Genomic DNA, 11,001 nt, shown 5'->3' on the forward strand with positions numbered 1-11,001 from the left:
ATTCCCAATCCCCATGGCTGACCTTTGATTTACAAGACCTGGTCAAAAGCACCCTTTTGTATTCCAAAGGGAAATATCCGAATCTGAGCTAACTGATGATCTGCTCAGGTTTCCCAACCCCCACCTGGTGGGTTCTGACCCTTGCCAGTTTCAGCAAGCAACCAACCTGAGACTCCACCCATAGGCCCCTTTTACCAAATAAAATGCCAAGCTGGAATCATCTCTGGCAGAGAGTTGAAACATGCTAGCACCATGCTTTGCATCACAGACTCTCTGTCCACCACTTATGGTGTATTTCTTCCTCTATCTAATACTTTTTACTAACCAGACTTTAACCTTACTTCCAGACCCTACAATAAACCTTTTTTATTTAATCAATCTAGTTTTTCAGGCCTGTAAATTCCTTTACAGGGGACTCTGCGCTGCCACTAGACCTCATTTAACTTTGTATCCTTGCACCGAATCCAAAGGGGTTGCAGGAGAGCTCCATTTGACTCCCTGTACCCTGAACCTGCCACTAGACCTCAATTAATCCTAATTTTATTTAGGTATCCCTTAGCTAGACTTCATCAATTCCTTCTGGGAAGCTCATATGTCTCTTCTCTGAACTGATCGAACACATTGTCTGTGCCAGTCTTTCTGGCATTTGTTGCACATACTACTCTACATTGTTACTCCATTTTACTCTGTTTCTCAACTGGTTTATAATCAATCATCAAGCATGTTTTAAGCACCTATTATGTGTCAGGCACTCACTGTGCTAAGAACTAGGGATACAAAATGGCAAAAGTCAGTCCCTGCACTCAAAGAGCTTACAGTGTAATGGGAGAGACAATGTGCCCACAAACATGTACAAAGGGATAAATAGGAAATAATTAATATATTTTTAGATAGGAGTTTACATTCTAATAGATGAGATAAAACAAGTACCAAATAATAGTAACTGGTATGATAATGTCACCACATAATAATACAAGGTTTGCAAAGCACTTTAGACATATGATCTCATTTGCTCTTCTCAACCCATCCTGGGAGATTTTACAGATGAGGAAACAGTCTGAATAATTCACACAGCATCATACAGTAAGTGTCCAAGGCAAAATTCAAACTCACCTCTGTTAGACTACTGACTTTGTGCTCTATCTTTGGGCCCATCTAGCTGCCAAAGTAATATGAGGGGAGTCCTGTGCTCTGTGGAACAGGGGACACAGGAGACTTGCCACAGCACTGCTGCTCTTATTTCCAGCCCCCTGGCTGGTTTTCCCACTGTCCAATATCCAGAAACCAATCAGTAAATTTATCCAACAATAACCAAAGAGATTAACCAAAACACAGAATATCCTTTTCAGTCCTCTTAGCACTGAAGTATTTCTAATAAACAGAAAAGAAATGTGTTTAAATTTTAAAATGTGCAGCACAAAAGATTGTATCGATTTTAAGCACCCAAGAGTTGAAAATCTAGTAGGGAAGGGGAAATTGCCTAGCCCAAATCAAGGCTGGTAATAAACTGGGGTAATCAGCTTTCTTGCTGGCTCCCTCCAAGCAGAGCCAAAGGAATTTTTCATTTCTTACTACTCTAGTGGAGCTGATGTTTTTGTTGTTGAATAGCTTAGGGATCCGAGGAGTATTGATTTTTCTTGTTTGCGACTCGATTTCCTCTTAAAAATAACTGGATCGAGTCCAGTTTGGGTCAGCACAATGTGAAAATAATCATCTGGACCTACAAATAGGAGGAAATTGGATCCAAATAACTTTGCTGACATTATGATTCTTTTTTAAAATGGCTTTTCATTTTTGGTCCTGATTGTGAACTTTTGGCAGCATCATTTCTTCTGACAACCTCACGGTATTTTACTAAACCTCCTGTTCATTCTGGAGGATATATAGCGAACACCTGCATGGGCCAGGTCCTGGAAAAATTGAAGAGTTAGCAAAGTTTGTCTTTGGTGCTCCCTCTTTTCCTTTCTTCGCTTTCTCCACCCCTCCTTCCTTTGCCCTTTGGCTTTCTGCCCAGGAAAAGCCATCTTATAAACTAATTCATACTTGAGCATACAAGGTTCCCTTTCATCTCTGGAGGAGGTAATTTTGTTGGTTCTCAGGTAGTTTTGAGCTAAGTAAATCACTCTTGCCTGCCTCTGTTTCCCCAACATCCTCATATGTCATTACTTTTTTTGTTTTATGCCTCCTATTTCCACTCTCCAGACCATACTCTGCCAGTCTCTACTGAGAGTGGAGGCAGCTGATAGATAGAGGCTAAATCTGGTGTCTGGAAGAGCTAACTTAAAATTTGGCTCAGACTTGTACCAGCAGGCTGACACGGGGCAAGTCATTTTACCTGTTTGCCTCAGTTTCCTCAACTGTAAAATGGGAATCTCTTTATGGGATTATTGTGAGAATCACAACTCCTCCTTTAAAAAGCTTCCTGTGAACCACCCCCCAATCCTTCAACTCCCTCCCACTCCTCATTTCACTTGATCCACAATTACATTTTCTTATGTACTAAGCATGTATCATTTTACATCTTAGTTTTTATTCTTGTTTTTATAGATGGAAAAATCAGCCAGTAGGTTGGGAGTGATTCATGTTCTCTCAGTCATATTATTTATATGATTGGAGATTTTTTTTACATGGCTTTGTTATCTTCTCCTTTAGACACACATGCATATGTATGTATGTGTTGATAGATAGCGGATGGATTATATAGGTAGATGATAGATGAATAATAGAGATAGATAATAAATTAGATGATAGACTAGATAAATAATAGATGATTGGTAGAGATAGATAATAGAGAAAAATAACTAATAGACCATAAAGATGGCTGGATAGATAATATATTAGACAGATAGAAAGAAGAAAAGAAAGAAAAGGAAAAGAAAAAGAGGAAGGAAGGAAGGGAAAGAGGGAGAGAAGGAAGGAGGGAGGGAAGGAAGAAAGGAAGGAAGGAAGGAAGGAAGGAAGGAAGGAAGGAAGGAAGGAAGGAAGGAAGGAAGGAAGGAAGGAAGGAAGGAAGGAAGGAAGGAAGGAAGGAAGAAAGGAAGGGAGGGGGGAGGGAGGGAGGAAGGAAGGAAGAGGTTAGTCCAATTTGTCTATTTCCCCATTCTCTTAATGCCATTTTCATCTCCTTGATAAGCATGTCAAGTACTGTAATGTTAGAGTGCAAGTAAGTGCTTCCATTATCCTTGATGGAGAAAATAGAAGAATAAATCATGTTTATTGTTTAAATTGTTAAAAGATCTTTAATTCAAAATAAATCATCACTACCTATAGATTCTTTTACAAGCTTTCTCCCACCCATATATTCTTAAACTGTAAAGGAGCATAAACATAAAAAATCATTCAAGTTTCCATAGAAGATGTAACAATAGAAATAGCTCTATTTGAAGCAATCTGATAGTAATATTCAGGTGAAACATGAAACAAGGAGATGGCTAGTTGCCAAAGTTGATGGACAAGATGTAGTGCAGAGATCAGGTCAAGGAGAGTTCCCTGGATGTGGCAAAGTCCTCCAAGAAGCTCCTACTTGTGGATGACATTGTGTGGATTGCATTAAGACACTGACACAAACCCCAACACACTGCTGAGACTCCTAAAAGAGAGAGGGTCTGTCTAACTGACCAAGTGGATAAAGAATATTTAGTATCCAGACTTTAATATGCACACATTTTGATGGATATCCTATTGAGTTTGAATGTAGATACAGAGGACAAAGTACAGCTGAGCCAGTAAGCTGGGCCCAGAGTTAAAAAGGAGAAAAGGGAATTAATTAATTTTAGGAAATTAACAAACACTTCTACTTATCTCAAGTTTCCAAAGAAAGTAAAGACCCATCTTTTCCATACCAACATTTTATGGGTTATTTCTACATGGCAATGAGACGTGGAATGGCACTAGCTTTTAAAATAATATTGGTGTGACTATATACAATGTTCTCTTGATTCTGCTCATTTCATTCATCATTTTGTGCAAGTCTATCATTTCTTACAGCGCAGTAGTGTTCCATCACAATTCTATACCACAACTTGTTTCCTCAATTGAGGAGCATCCTGTAATTTCCAGTTCTTTGCCACTTTTTAGAAAATTACAAATACTTTTACTTACCCCAAGCTTCCAATGAAAGCAAAGACAACTGCTATAAATATTTTAGAACAGAGAGGTACTTTTCCTTTTTCCTCTAATCATCTTTAGAAATAGAGCTAAAACTGGCATAATAATCTTTGGATATAATTCCAAATGCCAGTTCCAAATGGTTGGATCAGTTCATTTTCCCCTTCAATCATTTCAGCCAATCCGATAGGTATAAAATAATATGTCAGGGTTGTTTTTAATTTGCAGTTTTCTAATCAATAATGGTTTAGAGCATTTTATATGATTATAAATTGTTTTGATTTCTTCATTGAAAAACTGTTCATATCCTTTGACCATTAATATCACTTGGGGAATGACTCTTATTCTTATAGATTTGATAAATTTCTTTATATATTTAGATGAGATCTTTAGCTAAGAAATTGCCTATAAAAATTTTCCCCCAATTTTTTGTTTTCCTTCTAATCTTGATTACACTTTTAAATTTAATGTGTCCATTTTACATCTAACTTTTCTCTCTAGCTCTTGTTATTCATAAATTGTTCTCCTATCCATAAATCTGATAAGTAATATGCTCCACATTCTTCCAATTTTCTTGTAATCTCTATATATTTCTAGTTCATGTATTCATTCTGATTTTATCTTGGTAAATGGTCTAAGATAAATGTTTGTTGAGATAGAGGCAAAACCAGGTGTAAATGAGCAAGTCATTCCCTTTGCCTAATGGAAATCTTTATTTCTAGGTAGACATATATACATATTCATGTATATGCATATATTTGTGTGAATATATATGTATACTTATATATAGGTAAATATGTATACACGCACTTATATATATAAGCCATTAGGTCTTTCAAAGCCACAACCAATAGAACTATCTTCTCTTTTCTCCTCTCCTTCCATGGGTAAAGGACCAAGCACAGAACTATACACTGAATATTAGAGATGTTTCTGAATCCTGAATTCTAGATCTTTGACTGATATCATGGTCTTTTTTTAATCACCGGTGTAGAATTTGACCATTTGTTTTAGAAAAAGAGTCCTTCTTGTCCTGATTATAAACTCGTGGAAATCCACTTGTAGACTCTTAACTTGATCTTGCAGGTTTGTAACAGGGCAGCGTAAGCCATACAGTGCCCCAGTTCGTGTTTGGTCACAGTCATTGGAGACTCAACAAGAATTACTTCCAGTGACCCCAGCACCAGTAACTTCACCAGCAACTCCAGCACCACCAAGTATAGCAATTGAAACAGATGAATTTGTTGAGTAAGTATAGATATTTTGAAGCAAAGTGAGAAAAAATTCTTTCCAGTGTTCTTCATGTATAGACATAAACATGGGCATGGATATGGCTTTGGCCACCCATGGAGAGACGTCATTTCATTTGCCTGTAAAAATGAACCGTTTTTATCCCATCATCCTATCCATCCTCTGTTATCCAAGGACAGATCTTGATTACCACATGGAAAAGGATGGGCAACAAAAAAGATGGCTGCATATGAAACTGCAAAATGTACTGTGTACAATTTGCTATTCTTTTAAAATATGTAACAAAGTTATTGCATAACTTTCTTTTTTTTTTCTTTTCTCCCTCCCTCCACCCTAGAGGTGACCACCATTATATACAAATATGATTATATGTGGATGTTTGCATATAAAATATTCTCTATATACTTATTGCTTAACAGTTCTTTCTCTGGATGCAGATAGCATCTTTCTTCATATGGGGGTTATGTGAGTGTTCATAGTAGTCATTTATTATTTGCTCAAAGTCATTCTGGAACATAGTCAAATATATGGATAACCACTGACTTTTCCTGAGACTTTACAGAAAAGTGAGGTAATGGCCAATTATTAAATTACCTTGTCTCCTCTACTTTCCTCCTCCCCCAATCCCCATCTCCAAAGCAATGGGCATTTTCCTATTGGGCTGAAGGTTTTGCACTTTCCTCTGTAAGAAGGTGGAGGGTGGGGAAGGAAATTAGAGATTGGCTTCCCCTTGGGCTTCCTACCTAGAATCATAGAATGCTGGAATTAGAAGGGACCTCGGAGGTGACCTAGTCCAGTGCCCACCTGAAACAGGAGTCCTTCTCTGCATCATACCTGACCACTTAGCACCTATTTGTAGATCTTCAGTAATGAGGAACTCACTGTTTTCCAAGGCAAACTATTGCACAGCTTGTATTGCTAAGACCCACTGATCCTAGTTTTGCTTAGCATCTTGAGAGTGTGGCTGTTGTGTTTTATGGAGCTACTTCAATTTTTCTTTAATCTAATTCTTTGTGATTTATGCAATTAATCCTATTAATGCTATCCACTTCATTTGGTTTGGGTTTTTTTAAGCAGGAAAGAGAGGATGTGATTTAGGGAAAGGTAGTGATAGGGTCACTCAAGTGAAAAGCTATGGTCTGGTATCCAGTCTGCTAACTCTCCAATATCCAAATTCTCCAGGCATGTCATTCTGAGTGAGAATCATATACATGAGGAAGGAGAAAAGAAACTTCTAGTGCCATCAGATGTAGTCACTGCAGTCAATACAGAAGTAAGTTATTTTTTTTTGTTTTGTCCCCTAATAATGGATTAACAAGAGGACCCCTTTCATAGGGCAAATATTAGCCAGGAACATAAGGGAAGTCACTAGGAAGACCAAGAGGTCTGGTTGAAATAGGGTTATGTAACATAACAATAGTTGCTTTCCTTCCATGTCAAATGCACCAGGACAGCCTCGGGAACCCCTGCCACTTTATATTTATTTTATATATATATATTTTTATTTTTATATTTATTTTTTAAATTTTAGTTTATTATTTATTTATTATTTATAAATTTATAGTATATATAATATATGATATAAATTTATATTATAAATATTACATATTTATTATTTATTTTATTTTATTATTTTATTTATTTCATATAATTTACAAATTATATTTTCTATAAGGTGAAAAACTATAGTGTTGTGGAATGCTGTGGATGACTCTTGTCTCTACTGCCTGTAACTCCAAGATTAGTAGCAAAACCTAGAATGAGAAATGGAATGGAGCCCGTGAACACTCCATGTTACAGTTGGAGGTGGGGCTAAGGGATGGAGGATGGGGAATAGGCCTTGGTCTCCAAAGTAAAGATATATGAACTTCCCCCCTTTTTTCTAGCCATTGAAATCAAGTATTGAAGATGTAAGAACATTAATAACCCAGAGCCAGGTGGAATTCCAGGACTCCCTATGGATCTTTGAACAGGATGATTCATTTAACATCGGAGTGGAAGAAGTAAGTTAACAATTTGTGCATGCTCTTCTCATGCAGATTTTACCTCATTTTTCTGTTCTCCACTAAGAGTTCCTTATCTGGCTTTGTCCCTCCCTGGTGAAACCTCAGCTCCAGATGCTCAAGGAGCTGGAAGTTCTTGCTATCAAATCTCACCAGTGTCTTAAGTTTCTACCGTACAAGGAAGGGACTTCCCAGAATCACAGCTCATTAAGTGTTGGCAAGAATGGGCCAGATCTCTTCATGTGATTCCCGTTCTGTGTTGAAGGAAAATGATAAGGCTGGAATATATGACCTTTAAGGTCCAGCTCAAGTTGCTATAATCTATCATTGTAAGACAATAATTCCTAAAGCTCCTTTGCCTGAGATGCTGAGATAAAAAGAAATATGTTTCCTCTTTTTAAAAAATTGATTTAATGAGCATGAGTCAACACAACTGACTTTGCATCCAGAATACAGAGGAAGCTTTGGAGTACAGCTGTTTTGCATTTGTTTTCCTTCTAAGCTCTCTACTTCCCCCATTCTGGCATGAAGCAGATGCTACTTTAACGAGTTGGTTGCTTTGACTGGACCCCTGGCATCAGAACCATCCCCGTGGACCAAGCACACTGTCAGTTCAGATGGTGTAATGTCAAGATTGTGTCTTAATTTTTGTATCTTGTCACATTGGTGTCATCCCCTGTCCCTGGCAGCTGAGATCCAGTCTAGACCAATTTGGAGGGGCTCATCACAGGACACCTCCCACGGGTGGGATTTTCAGCCAAAGCAACTCACACAATTAGGGTGGATAGCTGAGGGGAGGGAGACCTATCTATCCCATCCTTGTACCCTCCCTGAACTTTGCACCGGCCAGCCATTTTCCCAAATAGTGACAGAGGTCCAGGGAAAGAGAACAAGCTGTGTGATGAGTGGAAGACCCAATTTTAGAGCCCAATCTCTTGATGCTTTTGATGATAAATTCACATTTAGAAATGTGAATTTCAGAGCATGCTACTGCTCAGAACTACTTCACATTTTCAAAATTAACTACATAGGTGACCCAGTGGGAAGGAAGTTGAACCTGTAGTCAGGAAAACCTGTATTCAAATCCAGTCTCAGATACTTAATAGCAAGCCACTTAATCTTTTTGCCTCAGTTTTCTTGTCTGTAAAATGAGCCTATTGGATTTGATGTCCTGTAAGGTCCCTTCCACCTCTATATCTATGACCCTCTGATGAATGTTCTGTGCACTGACTGAACTTGACCCTTTGGGACGTTCTGCAGTCGGGTAAATGTTGCTGTGGTTTTCCCCACAGGTGTTTGACATCTTACCCCTCTATGGAGTGCTGCCGCCCCTTAGCAGCCACCAGGTGTCCTTCGCATTTTATGGGCACTGTGACATCATTGCTCAGGTGAAAGCCCTCTGTGAAGTGGAGGGGGGGCCCACCTATGAGATCATACTCAAAGGAGAAGCTTCGTTGGTCAGCTACAAATTTGACACAAAGGAAATTAACTATGGACTCCAGGTACATCAAACAGACTCCAAGGGATTCTCCTTGCCTTAAAACTGGTCCTCATCCTTAATCTTCTGCTCTTCTCCCTCTGTGATCAATTTTTTGGGTAATTCACAACTTGAAGTTCACTCTGTGACTCAATCAATAAATATTTGTTAACAAATCTGCTTATGTACAAGATTCTGTGCTAAGAAGTGAGGATAAAACAGCAGCAACAAAAACAAAAACAAAAAAGCCAGTCCCTGCCCTCAAGGAGCTTATAATTTAAGGGTCTCAAATATTTCTCTCCAAATCTGACAGCTCCCCTTTCTGTCCACCTACTCACCAAACTGCATCTCCAGGTATCTGTAGGACATTTTGATTTTTTTCTCAGAGCTTAAGAATAAGTATCAAAAATTTAGCTGCTCACCATTTCCCTCAAAATAGTGTCTCCTGCCTTACCCCAATTGTCATTACTATTTTCTTGGTCCCCCTTTTCCACAAACTCAAAAGTATTTTAGATAACTCTCATCTCCTTCCCTTTCCCCTTCTCCTATCCAATCAATCATTAAGTCCTACTGTCATCTTCCACAATATTTCACAGATTCAACTCTCCTTACTCATTTCCAAAGTCTCATGCTTCACATGTAAATTACTACAATGACTTGCTAGCTTACCTCCCTAATTCTATTTTCTCCCAACCACCATCCATCCCACATAAGACCACCAGATTCATCTTCCTGAATTACCATTATCGTCACATTGCTCCCCTCCATAAATAATGATAGTGACTCCACGGCCTATTGAATAAAATCAAATCATGAACTGGGTACACCCATAACTACCCAACGTAGTTTTTGGTGAATCAGGCAATCAGCAAATATTTATTAAGGAACTACTGTGTGCCAAAGATTGTGCTCACTATTACTAAAAAATTCTTTTTCCTGTTTCCATATTTTTCATTCACTCTTTGTTCTCTAGACCTTTCTCTCTGCCCATCCAAAATCTCTGCATCCTTCAAAGCTAAATTCAAGACTTACTTCCTTCTACTCAAGAACAATTCCTTAATTAATTCTACCGCACATTGATCTTTGGCTTATAATATAAAATGTTTGCTATATATACATACATATGTATATATAGCTATATATACATATCTATATATACACATATATGTATGTATATTTGGGAGTATATATATATATATTTATATATATATACACACAGATATGTATGTGTATATGTATGCATATATATATATTTGAGAGAATACATATACATATATATGTATGTATATATATTAAAGAGTACATATATACATATATGTATATATAACTATATATTTGGGAGTTATTTTGGCTATTTTAGGTATGTACATGTGGCTCTCTTCTCACCTATCACTATATAGACTTGAATCTCTTTGTGAACAGATGCTATATTGTTAATTCCATTTATTTTATTGAGCTAAGAGCTGGGGATGTTGGCTCCTTGAGAACCGGCGCTGGCTTTTTTTTATCTTATATATCTAGAGCATGTAGCAAGACCAGGTATGAACTAGGAGCTTAAAAAATGCTTGTTGATTAATTGAATGACTTGCCCATAGTAAATATGTTGTAGATAAATTCTGAGAGCTGGTTTTCCCTGTGGAACCAGAAGGCCCTTTTGACTGGGTTAACTAAATCATAAAGATTTTCCAGTGGAACCCAGTGGCTAGTGAGATTACCGAGATTACCTTCTCTCTGCTGAGTACATATCTTGTCTGTGCCCCAAATCAAATGTGAGCTTCTTTCTGAGGGGCCTTCCTGCATGGGGCAGTATCTTACAGACTCCCTCATGGTGCTGATTAATCACTTTCCCCCTTATCTTCCCAAGATGTTTGATCATGTCATGGAAAATGACCTTACCCTGAAGAATATTGGCAAAGTTGGTTTTGAGTTTAAAGTTCTGGATGGGAGCCAGCAATCTTTAGATGGCCCTCAGCGTGGAATGCCCCTGATCCTTCCCCGCTCTGTAAGTACCTGCCTGACTGGGATAGAAAAAGAGATCCATCCTGGGTATGGAGAAAGTATGTGTATGCATGTACATATCCACGTGTCTGTGTTTTCCAAGTGTGGAGGATTATGGTTTGTCCACTGTAACTATTGGAAGAATAGAATATTCTTTTATTAAGA

At 38.0% G+C, this 11,001-nt stretch overlaps 1 protein-coding gene across 1 annotated transcript in view; it reads left to right on the forward strand.

Annotated features, from left to right (window-relative positions):
- Nucleotides 1–11,001, forward strand: part of HYDIN (HYDIN axonemal central pair apparatus protein) — a 414,007-nt gene that overhangs the window by 266,948 nt on the left and 136,058 nt on the right. The window contains 5 exon segments of the mRNA XM_074285934.1: nt 5,194–5,355; nt 6,541–6,631; nt 7,245–7,361; nt 8,654–8,863; nt 10,703–10,840. Of these exon segments, the coding sequence (XP_074142035.1) occupies nt 5,194–5,355; nt 6,541–6,631; nt 7,245–7,361; nt 8,654–8,863; nt 10,703–10,840 (718 nt within the window).

Source organism: Sminthopsis crassicaudata, chromosome 2 (genome assembly GCF_048593235.1).
Source record: "Sminthopsis crassicaudata isolate SCR6 chromosome 2, ASM4859323v1, whole genome shotgun sequence".
Lineage (NCBI taxonomy): Eukaryota > Metazoa > Chordata > Mammalia > Dasyuromorphia > Dasyuridae > Sminthopsis > Sminthopsis crassicaudata.